Source organism: Dermacentor albipictus, chromosome 5, assembly GCF_038994185.2.
Source record: "Dermacentor albipictus isolate Rhodes 1998 colony chromosome 5, USDA_Dalb.pri_finalv2, whole genome shotgun sequence".
Lineage (NCBI taxonomy): Eukaryota > Metazoa > Arthropoda > Arachnida > Ixodida > Ixodidae > Dermacentor > Dermacentor albipictus.
Window position 1 is genome coordinate 144,066,280 of NC_091825.1, and position 21,290 is coordinate 144,087,569.

The window sequence follows — 21,290 nt, forward strand, 5'->3', positions numbered from 1 at the left end:
TATTCAAAATACCTTTTTTTTCATTTTATGTTGTCGCCAAGCAGCCTCACGAACAAAAGAGAACTGTAGTGCATCATCTCGTGGGGGCTCCACCTATGAAGCAGGCACATTTTAGTCCTCTGTGTAGGTTTGACATCTTTCACACGGTATGATGATTTGCTCACGTCTTTCTCAAAATAATATTTTGCCCCGCCTCATGTTACGCAAACTTTGATCATTCTTTTTTTTGAATGAACATACTCATATAAAATTTTACACACTCATTTCTCACATAAGCATTGTAAATTGTACGAGATGTGTGGAATGAGCTAGAACAAAAGAAATTGACACAATATTTTTGCATTTACAGCTCCTTTTGCAAGTACATTTGGTCAAAATTGGCAAATTTTCTCACTTTGATAGTTTTTCGAACATTACATTGAGTTAATTAAATTATGTGGTTTTACGTGCCAAAACTACTTTCTGATTATGAGGCACGCCGTAGTGGGGGACTCCGGAAATTTCGACCACCTGGAGTTATTTAATGTGCACCTACGTCTAAATACACTGGTGTTTTCGCCCCCATCGAAATGCGGCTGCCGTGGCCGGAATTCGATCCCGCTATAGCTCGTACTTAGCAACCCAACACCATAGCCACTAAGTAACCGTGGCGGTTTTTTTTTCTAACATTGCTTTCATATAATTTATCACATTTATTTATCCTAGTTCATTGAACAGGTTACAGGTTAGCTACAAAAATGTCGAACTTTTACTCAACTCAGCCATTCATTAGTTACTTATCAGTGCTGGCACGACTAGCACTTTTAGCGCATTTTATAAAAAAATTAACTTCGAATAAATTAAGATGAGCCATTTTCTGCACTTTAAATAGTTGAATAAGCTAAATAAGACACGCTTATTCAGGGGAAAAACAGGTATTTGAATCCTAGCTCCTGAATTAAAGAAAAATACCTTGTGTGGGGCTTACCACCTTAAGCTGCTTGAAAAAGAGCGCAGGAGCAATGGCAATATCGGTGACCTTTTTTTGGACTACCCGTTTAATGCTCACTTCACCTTGTAACGTACGCTGCACTACATTTTAATCACGGACGATCATGATACTTCTGTTCAGTGAGGCTTTCTCTACTGTTCTGTTCTGTTCAGCAACGAGTCCTCAGCGATTTTAAAATTGAGATTGAGGCTGAGCGTGTGCCATGCACTGAAAATTACTTGGTTTAACAAATGAAGCATACTAATCCGCGCTGAGATAAAAAAAAAACAAATTATTTGCTAGAAGGACATTATTAGCGACCTAGTTAGAGCATGCAAGAATAAGCCGCTTACTCTTAAAGCCTTGCAGCATTAAGCCTTCCCTTCTCGCAGGGAGGTATGGTATGACAGCGCACCGGCAGAATTGTATGTGCGCGCGCATAAATTAATGTACTGGCAATATGTGATCCCGAGTTGGTGAATATCCAACGCACAATGAACGAATCGGTCTGACGTTTCATTTCTTTTGCACGTGCCTTGAGCCATACTTGTTAACTACATGCAGATGTAAAGACTACACGTAAAGACGTGTAATGTCGACAATTGGGCGGCTTTGTAAGCGTAATGACCACGCTTCCAAGCCATGAGAGCTTTCGGATGAGAACACAGCGACCATGCTGCAGTGGATGCAACCTGCGAGCGTTAATAAATTGCTGTTATTTAAAGAGTGCAATACGTTTTCGTTTCTGCATAACACAGAGTTATATCGAGAACGTTTGTAAGCACGTGTGTCCCGTTAAAAAAAGACGCTTACTAGGAAAATGCGTCCTGTACTTTTTATGGTTAAGGAGTTTCTCGCTGTCAACCTGACCTGCTTTAGTTACGTGTTCTTGCGCTATCAACCGACTTTCTAGGTGTCGCGTGCCCTAACCGAGTAAGTTACGCCAGTGTAAAACGGACACCGGTACGCTGCCCACGTGCACCAGACCGAAACGTCGTGCCTCGTCGTTGAAACCTCGTTTACTGCACTGTTCCTTGTAGCTGTTGTTGTTTGGATATGAGACCCGACCAACCGGTTCAAACACAGACGATAGCACTTCGGGCATGCGTCGCCATTCGGTGGAACTCTCAAACAAGAAATGGCGAGTCATTCCAAAGCGTTGTTTATATACGCAGGAACTGCAGAAATAACGTAGCTGTCGCTAACGCAATCGTCACCGGCAACTGTCAAGTTTAGCGATTAGGCACACCGCTTGACGAGTATACAACGTGCGATTTCTGCTAAATTGTTCATTTCCATTTGTGTCGCCGTTAGCGCAACCATAGACAAACGGAAATGGTAGGCTACATTAGATCCCGCTATCCCACAACGCAGTGAAAAAGTTGGGACTACTATTTTCGCAATATAATGCATGCGCCCTCTTCAACATCCCTACAGTTTTCCACGAGACCCGCTGTGGACGAAAAAGAAAAGATTCGCTGATGTGACCCATGATGACGTAGTTTCAGGGGCAACCTGACAGTCACTGACAATGATCTTTTTCGTGTCTTTCAGTGGGACTTAGTCTGCGAACGCAGTCACCTGCCAAGCCTAGTGTTCACAGTTACAAGCATAGGAAGCGCGCTGGGAACAATTTTCTTCGGAACACTATCAGATAAGTAAGGACCACCTGTTACATTCTGCTGCGCTTGACGAATCGATGAAAACTCAATTGCTCGCGGTGGCGTTGAAATGTTGTAGCAAACGAAGAATTTCTAAGGAACGAATGCTCAATGAACAGACTCGCTTAGCGAGAACATTTCAGTTTAAATAATTTGACATTTTCACTTTGTGTTAGAGCTAGAAATTTACTACGGGGCGATGCTATCGCTTAAGAAATGGGAAATAGAAATACTTGGCCAATGGCCAGCCTAGGAGAAAAGCGCTTGTCACTTAATTTTTTCTTAAATATCAATACGTAATGTTTATGTTAAATATTTGTGTCCGTTGATACAAAAGTGCCAATACTATATGAGATATATGCTCAAGGCAAGCTTAGGTTTGTTATATGATATGCTGTTATAAGGTTGCAATGATGTAATTGTGTTGTGATGTATTGTAATTATATTTGCATTGGATCAATCAGCTGCTAAACTGTGAGCTTCTGAGCGTCTCATATGACAATTGGAGGAGCTTTTATTTATTTATTTATTTATTTATTTATTTATTTATTTATTTATTTATTTATTTATTTATTTATTTATTTATTTAAGTGAGTGGACTGGGCGTGTTTATAAATACTGATGCATGTTACTTGTACCATCTACTGTGGCTTTCTGGACTCTTGTGCAGAACTTTGCATGTGCTCACGATCTCCGACTGTATTCAGTGTTTCGCGATGAATTCGGTGACTTCATCTTGTTTGCCATACCACAAGGAGTAGCCGGTGCCTGCTAAAAACGCGAACATCTTTAAGCGCCAACTGCAACAAAGTTTCGGAGCGCGTAGAAAGCCTAGTTTAAGATAAGCTAGAATAGAGCCTCCGTGCGAGATTTGAGTGAGAGCGCCTCGAAACGATCGCAAAAAATTGCCGTTTTCGATACGGAAACTATAGAAACGCCGCCATTACCAATTGCCGAAAGTGACGCATGGCCCAGAGCGCGCGGCTCCTAAAATGTATGGCTTCCGAGATAACGCGAAAGCCAGCGGTTGCACGCGGCGCGCTGAAAAATCTCGGAGGTAACTTGCCGGGAGCTATGTCACAGCCTGTAACCACCAGCGCCATGCGTCGTTTGCTTTGAAGCAGTTTTTAAAGGCTGCTAACAAAAAAGTACTGCTATTCTCAGCCCTGCGGCTTAGCCAAGATTGTTTCTGTCGTATATCGGGTGCTTCTGCGAAGATTTTTAGCATGTTTTTTTTTTTAAGATCACCAGCGATAGATAACACAATTACAGCATTTGAGCTGGTTTACATAAAGAGGGGGACATTAGTCACACGAGAATTCGAAATGCATTTTTGAATAATTACTAAAAATTGATAAATGCTGACTAGTTACCCTACGGCACATATGGCAACTTACAAATTGTAGCCTGGCAGCCTGGCCGCAGAATTTGTCACTGCATGTGACAAATTCTGCGGCCGACACCATTCGCGAGATTTGCGCCATCAAACTTGCTGTAAAAACGAACTGCCGTACCACTTACTCTTACAACAAAACTCCGTTTGATGCAGTGAAGCAGAAAATTAACTGGAGCGCCAGTGTATTCGCAAATTTCGGGAATTAATATCTCAAAACAGGTTTCATCCTGAGAAATCGTTCCAAGTGTATCCGCCTTGCGAACTCCCCGCCTACAATTTGTGAACTGCGATATGTGACACGAGAAAATTAGTTAAAAACTTGAATAGGGAATTTTAGTAATTAGTCAATTATACATTTTTATTTCTCGTGCATATAATGTCCGCCTCTTTTAGAAATCCAGCTCAAGGATCAGAATCGTGCTATCACCCACAGGTGATTTCTGAAAATTGGTAAAAGATCTCGTAGAAGCACTCAGTATACTGCTCAGTTATAACCAATTGAGCAAAAATGAAATTCATAGTTGCAACTGACTTTTAACACCATGTCATTAAAAAGAAAGGAAAGATGAGGGCGAATGCATGGCGTTAAAATGCGGCGTTCTAACGACATCATTCATTCTCCGTCATCCTTTGATGTCATTCATTCCACGCGGAGCACCCTGCACAGCTGTCGCTAAAGAGTGTTAGAACTGAGACTCAAGTGGCTGCTGTGAACATGGAAGGCCGTGTAATGGGGACGTGCATGCTGATGATCGCAAGACTGGTAATTATGACAACCAATAGGGCTAACGATCCCGTGACGGCGACTCAACAGGATCGGCCGCCGGTTCGCCTTCTTCATCACCGTGGTGGTGGCCACCGTGTTCGGCATCGCGTCCATCCTCGTGACCAACTTCGTCGCCTTCGTCGTCCTGAGGTTCGTCAACGCCACCATCATGCCGCAGATATTCCAGATCCCGTACGTGATACGTGAGTATACATTCGAGCCATGCCGACAGGCCGTGACTTTCTATTGTTTGTAAATACCGCGGTGCGCAAGTGACCGAAACAGCATCGCAAGCACTGCAAGTGACGAGCTATAGCGCTGCGAGCTGTGTGCCAAAAAAAAAAAGAAAAACTGCAAAACGTAGGTCTTCCCTTTTTTCTTATCTTTTTTTTTCGGAAAGATACGAAAGTTATGGTTTAATTGCGCGCCGCTCAGAGGCAATGGTTCAGTGTTTTTGGAAAACGCAGTAGGGTCTCTGATACGGTTTGAAGAAATTTTGTAGAGGCGTAGAGTACAGCTGCAGTAAAACATTAAAGCCACAATTGAAGTGAAGCGTCTCAAATTAAGTAAGCTACGGGCGATTACAACTTACCCTGCTCCCTAGACATGCTTTACAGACGCTGCCGTAGACGAGGCCTCGCGACAGGGGCAATAAAACGCACGCGCGTCCTCCACGCTCACTTCGTCCTCCCTTGCAGCACCACATCTTCTATCCTGCGTTAATAGCGTTATGTGGCGCAGCCTACCTATAGCACCTGACAGAGGGTCTCACCAACACCGTACAAGGTGACGTCAAAATATCTATCTATCTATCTATCTATCTATCTATCTATCTATCTATCTATCTATCTATCTATCTATCTATCTATCTATCTATCTATCTATCTATCTATCTATCTATCTATCTATCTATCTATCTATCTATTTAAAACGTCTATTCAGCAGCTTCAGGATCGACTCGCTGGCATCAGAGCAAATAGCCCTGCGGCCATCTCGAGACCGCTCCTCCGACTCCGGTCAAACACTCGAAGTTACTTCAGACAGGATTGATTGATTGATTGATTGATTGATTGATTGATTGATTGATTGATTGATTGATTGATTGATTGATTGATTGATTGATTGATTGATTGATTGATTGATTGATTGATTGATTGATTGATTGATTGATTGATTGATTGATTGACTGACAACCCACACAGTGCTGGAGCTGGTGGGCACCAAGCAGCGCACGGCCATGCTTGCCGTCGGCTGGATGTCTTGGACCGCCGGCCTGTGCCTGCTGCCGCTGGCGGCTTTTCTCACCCGTGACTGGACAGTGCTTGGTCTCATGTGCTCTGCAGCAGCAGCGCTCAACGCTGTCTACTGGAAGTAAGGCGCTATTTTTTTTATTATTTCACCCTACGTACTGCACGTCCCGTGCAACTAAAGGCTCGATATGCGTATCGCGCCTGCCAAGCATACTGCACTCCGTCACTTGACAGTTGCGCGCGTCTCCACCTTTACAGCGCGCGTTGTTCACAAGTTTAAGCTGCGCTTGATGGTGGATGTGACGGCACACAGAACAAAACCCGAACAGTGGGCAAGGGCTGATGATACGGGCCTATATTTCCATATAAAGGTTATTACGCGATCAGCTACTCCTGGCCAAATAATAATAGGCTACGCATTCTTGGAAGTAAGCGTTTGTGTCTTCCGGCCGAGATTCCACCATTTCGCCGTCGTGTTCAGGAGTGTATCAAACTCCTGGACACAGTACCACAGCAGTGTGCTTGCTGCGAAATCATTTTTCTGAACTGCAACATAGGCCGCTGCCTGTTACTTCATCAGTGTAAGAACACCTTGTGAAATTTTACTGTATCTTTACAAAAAACAATTCTTAGAGACAATGCAGGGTTAAGAGAGGGCTCCGTGGGTGAACGTAAGATTCAGCTGAATTCATCGCTTCCTGAATAATGGTTCGAGCAACTGTAAGTTGTTAGGAAACTCTGCCCTAGCAACCCTCAAAAGCGTCACACATACGAAGTATGTGGAGCAGCTTGCATGCCGTCTCGGTAGCGGCGCAGCATATCCCACCCTATAGAAAAAGACGTCAAACCGACAGCGTATGGCAGCTTTTGTTTTCAGTGTCCCGTCTCTGGAACGATGTATCGTTCTCTGGGCGGTGTTACTTGTATACAGCACTGCCTGCCGCGGCTGCACTTCCTTTACTGACTGAGCCTGCCCCCATTCCAGCTACCCACCTGATTACCAACCCCAAATAGACGACTTGCGTCAATTCCCAAGCACTTTCCGCAAAGTGTTCATGTTGTTCTTGTTTATCTTATTCTTGTTTTTCTTCTTCTTGTTATTGTTGTTCTTCTTATTCTTGTTTTTCTTATTTTTGTTTCTCTTGTTCTTGTTTCTCTTGTTCAGCCGACTGCTGAGACCATTTACGTACAGAAATATTACATGGATGTATCGTCATCATTATTAATGTCCTCATCATTATCAGTAGCAGCAGCAGCTTATTTCACGTTTTCTCCGAAATACCTTTTTTTTTTTCTCTAAGAGACCTCCAATTATTCCTGTGTTGCATCAGCTGATCTTATCCTATGTGTGTAAATTTCCTCATTTAATCACACTACCTTATCCTCTGCCTTCCTCGCCTTTGTTTCATCCCTTAGAATTCGATCCGCACCGCCAGAAGATAACGAGTTATCTGCTCTACGCATGTTATGACCTGCTTAAGGAAGTGTAAGAGAAAGTAAATGTGCAAGCAAAAACCCTCCATATTTAAAAATTTGCGATTGGTAGACACGCCCACCAATTGCGAATTTTTCAAACGCCGACGGCTTTGCCTGCACATTTGGTCAACAAGACTGTATAAGTGCCGTTTAAGGCGCTGTTTCGGCGAGTCAGCCAGACGTTGTGCTCTCCGCTCACATTCACGTGCGCACAGCTCACGTCCTCGCGCGTTGTCTCTTCTCGGTGCCAGGCTGCTGCCGGAGTCTGCGCGGTGGCTTTTATCGCGGGACCGCTTCAGCGAAGCCACCCGCGTGCTGACTCGCGTGGCGAAGACAAACGGCGTCTGCCCGCCCAAAAGCCTGGCCACCGATTTGGAGGTAATTGGCTAATCGAGCGTGCCTCAGCACCTCTCTTCCTCTCGTCGGAACGCTCTTCCGCTTTTGTTCTGTCGCGTACGGTTTTCTTTAGCACTTCGCTCTGTTTCGGAACGTTCCTCGCTGACGTCATTACTGATCGAAAACCTGATAATTCCCGCATTGTTGGAGCTGCGGGACACTCGTGTCAATCAAACAAAACAGAGAGCGGGAAACAGTTGCGCAGGCGAGAAGATTGTGGGGAGAAGTAATGCGACTGACCTGCTTACGGCGTAGAGAGAAAACAAAGTCATCCTTTCGGTCACCCTGAGAGGGGGAGCTGTAATTGCACGTATGGGCAGGGAAGTTGCCCCCACTGTGGCTATCGGTAGTGCGCAAGTAACAACGATCACCTCCCGAAATCTAGGAAGAAGTGCTGTATATGCGACTGGTTTTTCGGAGCTCTAAACTGAGGTGAAAGTGTAATAACCACTTCAACAAATTGAAGGTAAACAACAACTACTTTAAAAATACATTCTCCAAGACGAAATCGGTTCTCGAGTATTATATATGACTTCTCTCTTTTTCTTATTCTTTTGCACAAGAACTGCCGCAAGGGAAGGTGCCGTCGTTCGTATCACAGCAACACATTCTTGAGATTGATCTTCTCCACATCGAATACCTGATGGCGTTATTCTCTTCTCTTGCCAGCGGGTCCAGAAAAAACTTGCAGAGGAAGAAAAAGTGGCCAAGTCGTCTACTGCCGACCTCATACGGATGCCGAAAGTCCGTAGTAACTTTCTCATCATCACGCTCAGCTGGTACGTATATTATGGCGAAAGTAATGTAAAGTATAATGCTGACTTGTTTTATGCTAACAGACCGCGTCACACGTATGTGTTTGAGACTCGTGTCTTGCTATATATACTGCATATGGCGTGTGGAACATTATAATATGAGAAAACAGCAAATATGGAAGCGAATGGGGAAATAAATATTGGCAAGAATCTCCTAGCATCAGACGTCTTAATAAAAAAAACGGGCAAGCCTTTTTCGGCAACGCCAAAGAAATACATGCACCACATTACAACATACACAAACAGTGAAAATTTCTGCACTTCGGGCATTTCTCTGCGGAATGTGAATGTGGCGAGCGTTCCAATGTTTTGAAAATGTGCGTCCGGAAAGCTTTTGTGTGATCTTTTTCAACGTTCAACTTTTATCCAGCGCCTCTTGTTTCACCATGACATGTACTAATATATGACTAATATGAAATCATTTTACGCTGACAATACATACAAGCTCATGTTCACAGTTTTGTAGTGTTGTGCAGTCTGTTAGATGCAATAATGATCTCCCGTCCACACAAAGTTGTACTACATTGCAGTTAAGCAACGTTAATTATCGTCATCATTCCATTGCCACGCATCCCTTTCTGATGCGAGGAAGGAAAAATAAGTATGCTCACTTTCAATTGCGATACATAAGAAGATTCCTTTCTATCCCGTGGTTATGCAGGCGCCTAATGAATTCCACAAGAAGAGCAGTGTAGTAGAGAACAGGGCTGTTTAACTGTAATGAACAATTGGCAATTGGCAATGATAGGGTGGGAGCGCTGCAGCGGATGCCCATTTCGACGTGGACATTTAGCCAATATCAGATTTAAGATTGCACGACCCCTGCGAAACTTAGTCAAGACAGACCACTGACACATTCAGGGGCAGTAGGAGAACAAATAAAGCCAGAGGCTCTCTCTGCCTCCCTTAACTCGCTGAGACTCACGCCGTGTATACGTTGAGACCACAAAATGAATCGGTCATCTGATTAACCACGCAGAAGACAGCCATCTCAGCTCTCAGCCACTGAGTCAGTCATGCTTTCGCCCCGCCAATCAAGGGTCGCCAACGCGAGCGCGTACTACGGCATGAGCATCAACGTGACCAACATGAGCGGCAACGAGTTCGTCAACTTCTTCCTTCTGGCGCTCGTCGAGTTCCCGGCCTGCGTGGTCGCCTGGTGGGCCATGGAGAAACTGGGACGCCGATGGATGAACGTCTTCTTCCAGTTCATGGTCAGCGCATCGTGCATCGCCTTCTGCCTCGTGCCCAAAGGTGAGCTCGTGCGCAATCCGGGTGGGGCCTCTACAATTAACAGCGACGGTATAGTGTACGCATTACGGCGACATTTGTAGACGACTGTTCGCGAGTGTCACACACGTGATTCTTCTCACGAAACGTTGCAGAACAGCTACTCTATCAATCTTTTCTACCCGACATTCAAAACTGCGTCCCCAACGTGAGAATCAACGCGTCGTCTACGCCACAGCTGTCATCGTAATGCGGTCATCATCATCGTCGTGGTTATGATCATCGCCATACCGTTGCATTCGTCATTGAACCACTAGCTACACCTCTTTTACGTGGCAGTAATCCCCCCATAGTCTTATATATTGAGCAAAAGGAAAGCATATAAATTTTACTTGTAGGCTCTTTAAAGCGACGCTTTTTTTAATTAATTTTATCCCTACTTCCTCAAGCGTTGCGTGTTGTCGTGTTGTTCCTTGCGGAGTGGGAGGGCCTGATGTACGTATTTCTACGTAAATAACGCGAGTGCAGAGAGTCAGCCACTCAGAAAAATAAAATATCATGTTACCATTACAACGCAATGTGACGCCGCAAAGAAACAGGGAACGACGCATAAAAAAAGAAAACTCACAATTTCGCCATATATAATGGCGAAGCAATGAATGCGATAGCACAATATTAGAATATTTCACAAGGTACAAGCCCTTAGCTTTAGCGGCAGTATGAATTGCAGTAAACATAAGCTGACTAAGTAAACACGCCTGGTAAGCGCGCGCATAAGCAGAGATAATTCGATGACAGCTAGCAGCCTCGGTTAGAATCCTGAGATGATGAGAAGCACCTGCCGTAGGCAGCGCGTGCTTGTCACACACCGTATACGTACAGTGTTGCCGCTTTCTCCACCATAGCAAGAGTGCCGCGCGTTCAAAACTGAGCAGACCATATGAACTGTACTACGAGGCGTGGGGGAAGATAACCCGGATGAAGGTACCGTGCGAGCAACGTTCACGGCTCGTTGTTGGCCTGATGTTGTTGATGTCGGACATCGTAGTCGTCAGCAGATCACTCAACGTGAAAAACACTCGGCGAGCGGATCACGCATGCATGCTATCTGCCGCTTGCCTGGAATGTCCGTGCAACTCGTCTTGCAATACCCACATGAGAAGAAGTAATGGTCACGTCGGGGCATTATTGTGGTACAGTTTCAACACTTGCGATGATTATTTAATGAGGAGCCGTTCATGGTGATGTCACAGTATAGATGTACAACGCACTCTGACACAACATGCCCAGACAGGGTCTCAAGTCCGATTTTTTTTTTCACCCAGGAAGATAGGTATGAGCCCTTGTTGATAAGATTTCTTTTAGCGTGGACATTGACGGTGGGGTCTTCGTGAAGGTTGCGGAGTTACGATTTAACCGTAGTGTCCGTTTCGACGTGAACCAGTTGCAACAAACTGGGAAATGAGCAAAATTGGGTTTTGAAAGTATGCCTTATCAGTCCAAAGAGATTGTTTCTCCTTAGTGTTCCTTTAAGTCGCATTGCTTATGAAAACGAGCACGTGCCAGTTCCATCTTTTCCCGTAGTAGCTCGCATTAGTTAAGTCACTTTGTTAGGGTCTACCACCTTCGGAATCGGACACATATATTCCTCACTCCTCTCCTCGCAGTACCTAGCGATACGCAGACACTGTGCGACACTGTACCGCCTTTAGGGTCATCCCTATTCGTGAAACAGGTTGTAACATATGTTTTCTGGAATACAAAAAATCACTCACCCTGCCATCGGCGTCATACTAACAACACCGACGTCGCGCCTGTCCTGCTGCTGTAGTCACACAGGCTCACGTCACAGACGCTATTGCTCGCCCTTCACAAACACTTTGGTTTTCTGGGAAGCGTTAACCGAATGACCAAACGAAACACTGGATAGTTAGCTACCTGCAAAATGCTTCGCACGATTAACATAGATTCCTACAGAGCGCTTCATTAACCGCTTGACTAAAGCTGCGCTTCACGTAGACTCCAATATGTCCATTGGATCTGAATAATTTCGCGCAAGGTTAAAACATCCAACATTAGTTTCACATCATTTAGTGTGCTTCGGAAAAATTGATGGGCTCGTTGCGAAAACAAATGGGTGTGTGACACGCAAACAATGCTATAATACCACCTTACTTTCGCACTGTACAAGCTCTGAATTAGCAAAGCTAACCATCTCGCATCTTATAGCAGCCCACCATGTCAGTCAATATCGCAGAGTTGCCAACTGCGATCTTTGCATGTGAATGAATGCAGCCGCGTCTGTGTTTTTTTTTTTTTTTTAGTGCTCAACCTCTTTGGAAACTGAAGTGTGCAAGCACTGTGCAAACTGAAGTGTGCAAACTGTCTGCAAGTACAGACAGGGATGGTAATATGCCGACACCTTTTGTTCGGATCCCTGCACGTGGCGCCGAAACCAGCTTTATCTCGCATAGACGTCCCTTTCGGAGTCATAGGAGCACAGATTCGGTACGGGGAGATAGCTAAACAACAGGCTATAAAAGCTAAACGGTTAAGACTGTCGACTGAGGGACCTCCTTCAACCTCAATCACGTCGCCTTCGTAACTGCTGTACGCAACATTTAGCGTGCAAATTAAAAATGAGCTTGCGCTTCACCTTACCTCCTTTTGCAGCGTAAGCCATGAAAGATGCTTCAGCAGGTTTCTGTGGCAGCTACATAGAGAAAGGAATGTATCTTTGTGAATTCTTGCAAGTGGCTAACGCTATAACGCAAGTCAATACAAGGGTATACATAGACGTTATGTGCAAGAAACGCTGCATGTCGGAGAAGCGAATCCTAGAATATGCTGACACTTTCGGAACAACGTGTAAAATGACAGCCCGAGTGTCTCGCGGAAAACTGTCTTGGTTGATGAAACTTGTCGAGCGAAAAATGGCCTCACTGACGTCCCTTTGTGACAAGTTTTAAGCATGTACCACTTTGAGCTTTCTACCAGTTGAAGTTTGTTGACTTCAAATAGTGCGATTGTAGCGCAGTGCGTTTCAAACTTGTTTATCCCGCCTCCATTTCATGCAGAGGCGCAAGTCACCGGCATCGTCCTCGTGATGTTGGCCAAGTTCTCTTGCACGGCGTCCGCAATGGTCATGTACCAGCAGGCGTCCGAAGTGATGCCCACTCCTGTGCGCTCGTTTGCCCTCGGCGCATCCTCGTCGGTCGCTTCGACGATCACCATCTGCATGCCCTACATCATCTACCTTGTACGTTCTGACAACATGTGCGGGTATTTCCCTTTATAATGTTGAAACAATGCAAACACAGAAATTTTATTTTAACAAAATATTTGGGCCTTAAAAATTGTCCTTCCTTCCTTCCTTCCTTCCTTCCTTCCTTCCTTCCTTCCTTCCTTCCTTCCTTCCTTCCTTCCTTCCTTCCTTCCTTCCTTCCTTCCTTCCTTCCTTCCTTCCTTCCTTCCTTCCTTCCTTCCTTCCTTCCTTCCTTCCTTCCTTCCTTCCTTCCTTCCTTCCTTCCTTCCTTCCTTCCTTCCTTCCTTCCTTCCTTCCTTCCTTCCTTCCTTCCTTCCTTCCTTCCTTCCTTCCTTCCTTCCTTCCTTCCTTCCTTCCTTCCTTCCTTCCTTCCTTCCTTCCTTCCTTCCTTCCTTCCTTCCTTCCTTCCTTCCTTCCTTCCTTCCTTCCTTCCTTCCTTCCTTCCTTCCTTCCTTCCTTCCTTCCTTCCTTCCTTCCTTCCTTCCTTCCTTCCTTCCTTCCTTCCTTCCTTCCTTCCTTCCTTCCTTCCTTCCTTCCTTCCTTCCTTCCTTCCTTCCTTCCTTCCTTCCTTCCTTCCTTCCTTCCTTCCTTCCTTCCTTCCTTCCTTCCTTCCTTCCTTCCTTCCTTCCTTCCTTCCTTCCTTCCTTCCTTCCTTCCTTCCTTCCTTCCTTCCTTCCTTCCTTCCTTCCTTCCTTCCTTCCTTCCTTCCTTCCTTCCTTCCTTCCTTCCTTCCTTCCTTCCTTCCTTCCTTCCTTCCTTCCTTCCTTCCTTCCTTCCTTCCTTCCTTCATTTTTTTCTTTCTTTTATAATACATTATATCGTCATCAATAACATCTAGTTCACATTGAAAGAGCAAGTGGGCATACTGATCCGATGTACTCTCTGTCTCTCTCTTTCTCATCGCGACAGAAATAAACCCTTCAGAAAATTAAATAGCCGTCCCCCCACAAGACACATGCTGTGACTTCTGTGAGAGACAGAGAGAGAGATCGAGAGAGAGAGAGAGAAACGGGCTGGAAATGCAGGGAGATTACCTGGAAAAGATTCAAGTTTTCCACCCTGCAATAGAAGAAGGGTAAAGGGAAATGAAAGACGGAAAGGAAATAAAAGCAAACGAATGAAAAAAAATAACAGAGGAAGTTGGGAACGTCCGTGAGAACTATAATCTCTCTAATAAGCGACTCGAACGCAAAAATTTTAAGAGTGCCTTGAGCGGCTTGTGGTGTGACGACTGTATGGCCGGCATTCCAGGACTGTCTGTTCCGAAAGCGGCCGGTCGTCAAAACACGCCAGCACGGTCGCGAATTACTGCCTGTGTGCGCTGCATCGGAAACAACGGCAAAGAACGCGTTCGATAGTTTCATCGCTGCCGCAGTGGTCACACGCAGCACTATCTTCCCTTTTAATGCGGAAAGCAAATAATGTTGTCAAAGCGAACTGCGGCTTGTGCATACGTGGTATATATCTATAGATTGGTGAACACTGACGCGTTGTACAAAGACGCGCAACGTGTAAGTACTTCATCTCCCTTTTTCTCACAGGGGAAGTACGGAGCCTGGATCCCGTTTGCAGCAATAGCTATGCTCGCAACACTGGGAGGAGCATTTTCGGTGTGGCTACCTGAAACACGAGGTTATCCTCTGTACCAGAACATGGAGGACGCGCAGAAGTTTGCTGAAAAACAAAAGTTCTTCTCTTTCAACAGGTATGGCTTGTCCGTCCTCTCAAAAAAGTGCGCGAGAGACTGGCGTGTGATAAAGAAAGATGACAGGGGCGCCAGCCGCAGAAGTTAATCTAACTAACGTTTTAGCTCCTACCACGGAGTTAAACATGTATTTACTTATCGGTAATTGCACTGATAGGTTCAAGGATGGGGATCTCAACTCATTGCGAACATTAATATGACTCGGCAGAATGATATCGCACCTTTGATTTCCCTCGCGCACTCTCTTTTTCACGGCTCTTATCACGGTTCTATCGACTCCCGCGCCAGTTAATTCCCATCGTGCTAGCCGCTTAAAAGCTGTGTAAGCGAAATGTAAAATCAAGCAATAGACGTACGCAGACGTCGTAATGTTCAAAGGCGATGACCTAACCCGTGTGAGATAGAACTCGTATCTTTCAAGCTTCGAAGGTACTGCTATTTTCATAACCACTATTCCTTCGTGCGCAGCGGCCGCGACATAGCCGAAAGTGCGCGCATATAATATAAATATATATACATTAGCACCCGCCTATGAAATCAGTGCCTGCTGACCGACATAGTACTCATCATCATCATCATCATCAGCCTATTTTATGTCCCCTGCTCAACGAAGGCCTCCCTCCCTGCGACCTCCATTCACTCCTATCCTGCGCCAACTGATTCCAGCTTGTGCCTGCAAATTCCCTGATTTCATAACCCCACCTAATTTTTTGCCGTCCTCGACTGCGCTTCCCTTCTATTGGCACCCATTCTGCAACTCTAATGGTCCACTGGTTATCCATCCTAAGCATTACATGGCCTGCTCAGCTTCATTTATTCCTCTTAGTGTCAAATAGAATATCGGCTATCCCCGTTTGTTCTGATCCACACCGCTCTCTTCCTGTCTCTTAGTGTTTCGCTTAACATTTTTCGTTCGATCGCTCTTTGCGCGGTTATCAACTTGTTCTCGAGCTTAATTGTCGACCTCAAAGTTTCTGCCCCATACGTTATAGCACCGGTAGAATGCATTGATTGTGCACCTTTCGTTTCAATGATAGTGGTAAGCTTCCAGTCAGGACCTGACAATGTCTACCGTATGCACTCCAACGCATTTTTATTCTTCTGTAAGTTTCCTTCTCATGATCAGGGTCCCCTGTGAGTAATTGACCTACATAAACGTACTCCTTCACGGACCCCAGAGGCTGACTGGCGATCTTAAACTCTTGTACCCTTCCCACGCTATTGGACATTATCTTTGTCTTCTACATATTAATGTTCAAGCCCACTCTTATGTTTTCTCTGTTAAGGTCCTCAATCATTTGTTGTAACTTGTCTGCATTGTTGCTGAATAGAACAATGTCACCGGCAAACCAAAGGTTGCTGAGATATTCACCGTCGATCTTTACTCCTAAGCCTTCCCAGTTTAATAGCTTCAATACTTCTTCCAAGCAAGCAGTGAATAGCATTGGAGAGATTGTATCACCCTGTCTGACCCCTTTCTTTATAGGTATCTTCCTGCTTTTCTTGTGTAGAATTAAGGTGGCTGTAGAACCTGTGTAGGTATTTTCCAAGGTATTCACGTAAGCGTTCTGTACTTCTTGATTACGTAATGTTGCTATGACTGTTCGTATCTCTATTGAATCAAATGCCTTTTCATAATCTATGAAAGCCATATAGACAAGGTTATTGTACTCTACGGATTTCTCGATAACCTGATTAATGACATGGATAACATCCACTGTAGAGCATCCCTTCCTGAAGCCAGCCTGTTTCCTTGGTTGACTAAAGTCCAGTGTTGCCCTTATTCTATTGGAGATTATTTTGGTAAATATTTTATATAATACTGAGAGTAAGCTAATGGGCCGATAATTTCTCAATTCATTAACGTCTTCCTTTTAGTAGATTAGCATAATGTTTGCATTCTTCCAGTTTTCTGGGACCCTTGCAGTCGATAGACACTTCGTATAACGAGTCGCCAGTTTTCCAAGCATTATGACTCCTCCATCTTTTATTAAATCGACTGTTATTCCATCTTCTCCTGCCGCTCTTCCTTGTTTCGTGTCTTGCAAGGCCCTTCTCACCTCATCGACAGTTATAGGACAAGTTTCTGCATCCTGTTCATTGCTGTTTCTAATTGAGGTATTCTACAGGTCAATTGGGTACTGTACAGGTCCGTATAGAATTCTTCCGCTGCTTTTACTATATCTTCGAGATTTCTGATGATATTACCCTGCTTATCTTTCAGAGCATACATCTTGGTTTAGGCTGCGTCCATTTTTTACGGTTTCTTCAGTCTTTCTCATGTTATAGTTTCGAATATAACTTATTTTCGCCATGTTGATCAGTTTTGACAGTCCCGCGAATTCTGTCTTATTTCTTGAGCTGGACTCTTTCATTTGTTGTCGTTTCATTATTAGATCCTTTGTTACTTGGGAGAGCTTGCGTACTGGATGCCTTGGTGCCTTGCCTCCCACTTCAATTGCTGCTTCTGAAGCCAACCTAGTAACGGTTTCATTCGTTAGCTCTATGTCATCATCTCTCTGTTCCAAGGCTGGATATTTGTTTCAATGTACCAGCCTGAATTTGTCTACTTTTACCTTTACTGCCTCTAGGTTTACCTGTTTCTTCTCGACCAATTTTCCTCTTTCTCTCTTCAAATTGAGGTGAATCCTAGCCCTCACTAACCTATGATCACTTCACTTTACCCCACCTATCACTTTTACATCCTGCTAATACTATGCTGGGGTCAGCAGAAAGTATGAAGTCAATTTCATTTCTTGTTTCACCATTAGTGCCTTTCCCGGTCCACTTTCTGTTGCTACGCTTCCTGAAAAAAGGTGTTCATTATTCAAAGCTTATTTCTGAAGCATAATAGGGAAGAAATGTAAATGAGTGGCATGATGAAACAGTTCTCTCGACATAAACCCTGAACGCATAATGCAGCGTCATAGGCATCTCTAAAGCACACATACCTCTCGATGTGATAGCACACGGTATTGAACAGCTCGATGATTTTCCTATATTTAGCCTGCCACATTCCTGGGCTCTGTATGTGCCACTTCGTACGTAACACGGTGACAAAACAGGTATGGAAGCCTTAAACGCACTAGCATTAAGCGTCGCACTTCTCACCGCACGAGCCTTTCTTTTTCTTCAATCGACAAACATCAGACATCTCCCTCATCCTCGTGACATTACTCCATCGACATCTGAAAGTGTAAACCCGCATAAATGGCTCACTGAATTTCGTCATAGCCTACGAACTATGTAGTGCACAAACATGAATGCTGCGAGACATAAAGACTGCATAAGTCCACACGTTGCATTACATTGAACTAAACAGAATTGTGCGCGTCACATGTAGGTTTACCGCATTTCATTACCCTCTTCCCGAAGGCTTCGCTTCACACAGATCCCAACGAATACGTGGAGTATACGTAATGTTCTGCATCTGTCCTTCCTTTAAAACAAAACTTGGAACACTACGTTACCACCTGTATGTTTTTGACGGTGTATTGGCTGGCATTCAGCATAGCCAAGGTGTATAGCCCAAATCGTCAGCCTATTCTTCTCTTCTTTATTCCGTCATATTTAGGAGGAATCCCAACACTATCCTCTGCTTTCGTTTCTTCTCTGCAGGAGGCCCAAGGACCAATGCCCAACTGTAGATAACCAAACAAACGAGAAAGAGATGAAGTTGATCTCGAACGGCTGCGCTCTTTGAAAAACTGTTGAAAAAATTGTGCCCACATTGTGAACGTCGAGAAGTTTTTCCCCAGTTACCTAAGCCATGGACTGGAGCCGTCAACGTTTCCTCCCTGCGCTGACATATTATCGAGCAGCCAGCAGCTGTCGAGCAGCGATGTGCGGCTCCTTTACAGCTTGCCAGGCATCCGTCCGGATCTCTGGATTATGTGTAAACCGTCGGACGGCAAGAGGAGAAGAGAAGGCAAATTTCGTTACTACGTTTGCCATTTTCATTTCACACTGGCGTGATTTATTCGTGGAAAACGAGTTTTTTTACTACAGCTTGCATGTCCGGAAGTCACGTAGCTACGTTAAAGCGATACGTAAAGTGTCTAGCATGCCGCGGCTTTTTAGGTAGTCCAACATATGATGGCCTCTCTGTACTACAGCAACGTGCCAACTTGGGTCAGTTGGTACATACTTAAGCTCTCTAAACTAGTATTTTGTTTTTTAGTTCACATTTGATAGCGGTCCAGGAGTATATACGGCAAGAATTGGAACGAACACAAGTAACTAAAATGGTATTCGAGTGAGCTAGTCAATTAGCAGCTGAAGGAATTGTAATAGTTGGACGTGCGAGCAGAAGGTAACACGACGGTCAGACTAAGGCTTTGCTCATTAAGCACTGGAGTTCATAGTCAAAGACCATTTGATCCTTTTCTTTCTTCAACCGCAGGCTCAGCCATGAAAACAAAGTTACGCTAACAAAAGACCAAGAATCAGCATTGGAACACATCGAAGTCATGCAACTGTACAGTGAGAAAGCTCAGCGCAACCCCGGTGTGTCGGTGATGTTAAGCGGTCACTAAAGTAAAATACAATATCAGCTTAGACTAACAAAGTATTCTTACAGAAGTATTTCCGTTAATCTTGCGAGAAAATGTTCGTTACTGGAGGGCAAAATGAAGGTCAAACTACTAGGTTTTGAATTTCGCTCCGAAACCTCGAAGCTCGTACGTCAGTGTGGCGTCACGGATTTCGGAGCACATTCCCGTATTTCGCATTTTTGCGGCATGGTAAAAGCACTCGAAACTCCTTAAGCTCAGTATTTCGCTCCTTTAGGAAGCTGTATCGTCCACCTTTGTTCATAAATGATTAACTAGGCCCGAGCACGCAGACGCCGTTAAAATTCATGACGTCACTCGAGACGGTCACGGTGCCATCACCTCAAGGCGGCGGAGCCACCAGCCCGTGTTTGCATGTTTTCTGGACTATCCAGCCTGCTCTCAAAGGCAGGGATGGCTTTCTTTTGGTATTGATGCCACCCAATTTACAAATACAGTTCGACCTAGTATTTTACCTCTTTAGTGCCCCTTAAGCACTCCTGTTCCACCATACACCAACGCTCCGCCACTGTTCCAGCATCGTTTCGGAACAGCGCCGTACAAGCGCTGTTCTGTCAAAAATGTGGGCGTGGATGTTCTTCTGCTGTAGTTATCATCACAGGCAGCCCTGACTTCTCGCTCTTCCGGTTCGTTTTTTCACGAGCTCTGTATACGACCGCATGTGATCTGTGATTAAAAGGAGGTTGTCTTTCCCTTTGCAGTTCTTTATTGAAAGCAACTAAAAAAGAAAAAAACAAAACAATAAAAAATATACTTGGACTGATAAAGTGTTCTTTAAAAACTCCATTTTCAATATTTTTGTTTATCAGGAGAGAAAATCAATGTCGGGGTTACATTTGCTTAATTACGTGCCAAAATCTCAGTGCTGGCACGTCAGTGTAACGTCACAGATTTATTTTTTTTTATTTTTTATTTTTTAGTATCCACACAAAGTGCGCGACAAGACGGCACACAAGGTAAAAAAAATGGAACATGAGAATAAGCGATGCCTTATAATTGATTAACTGAAAGAAAAAATTTGAAAAAATAACTTATAACCGCGCTCGTCTGTTACTTTTCTTAGCTTGCGTAGCGCCTTGTTGTGGTGTTTGTATCACTACCATCCGTACAAACACGCCCAGCTTCAACCCTATTCTTTAGTACTTGGGCCGAAGTGGCTCCGTAAAAGTTCTTGTAGCTTGCTAAGTTCTGTCTCTGGCTCCTTTAAAATACAATGCAGTCTATCCTTACCATTAAAATATTAACCGGCTTCGAGCAAAAAGACGTCAAAATTCTATGACGACATGGCGTTCTGGTGCGCGAACTTCGAGGCGGCGCCGGCCAGCTGTCTCATTTTTTTTCTCTTTTTTTGCGTTCTTTAATAAAAATAAATAAACTGTGGGACTTTAGGTGTCAAAACCCCGATATGAGTATGGGGCACGCTGCAGTGGCAGTCTCCGGTTTAATGTCTGAACACCTGGGATTCTTGCGCCTTTTCTGGCTTAGCCAGCTTCTCGTCACGGTAAAAATGGCGTTGTTGATATTGTACAAAATTTATTAACTAATACAGCTCCCATTAATGTTCTTTTACTTCCGTATTAGCAACTCACGCGTAATCAACGTTTATAATTTTCCCCCCGAATATGCTTCCCAAGAAACATAGTAAAACATTTTGGTTACCATTGAATCTTCCCTATAGAAATAGCTATACATGTCTGGCTTAATTCAGAATTATGAGATTAACACGTACGTCGTGTAGCAATAATGCTAGCTACAACGACGTTGCTCTTAAAGAAACAAACTGAAATGC

At 44.3% G+C, this 21,290-nt stretch overlaps 1 protein-coding gene across 2 annotated transcripts in view; it reads left to right on the plus strand.

Annotated features, from left to right (window-relative positions):
• LOC139060600 (organic cation transporter protein-like) overlaps window positions 1-20,195 on the plus strand; it is a 45,627-nt gene extending 25,432 nt beyond the window's left edge. For both annotated transcript variants that reach the window (XM_070539751.1, XM_070539749.1), the window contains exons 3-11: window positions 2,525-2,628; window positions 4,842-4,996; window positions 5,996-6,164; window positions 7,771-7,897; window positions 8,585-8,694; window positions 9,770-9,984; window positions 13,038-13,219; window positions 14,767-14,930; window positions 18,549-20,195. In XM_070539751.1, coding sequence (XP_070395852.1) covers window positions 2,525-2,628; window positions 4,842-4,996; window positions 5,996-6,164; window positions 7,771-7,897; window positions 8,585-8,694; window positions 9,770-9,984; window positions 13,038-13,219; window positions 14,767-14,930; window positions 18,549-18,633 — 1,311 coding nt within the window. In that variant the 3' untranslated portion in view covers window positions 18,634-20,195. The remainder of the gene's footprint in view (window positions 1-2,524; window positions 2,629-4,841; window positions 4,997-5,995; window positions 6,165-7,770; window positions 7,898-8,584; window positions 8,695-9,769; window positions 9,985-13,037; window positions 13,220-14,766; window positions 14,931-18,548) is intronic.
• The last annotated feature ends 1,095 nt before the right edge of the window (window positions 20,196-21,290 follow it).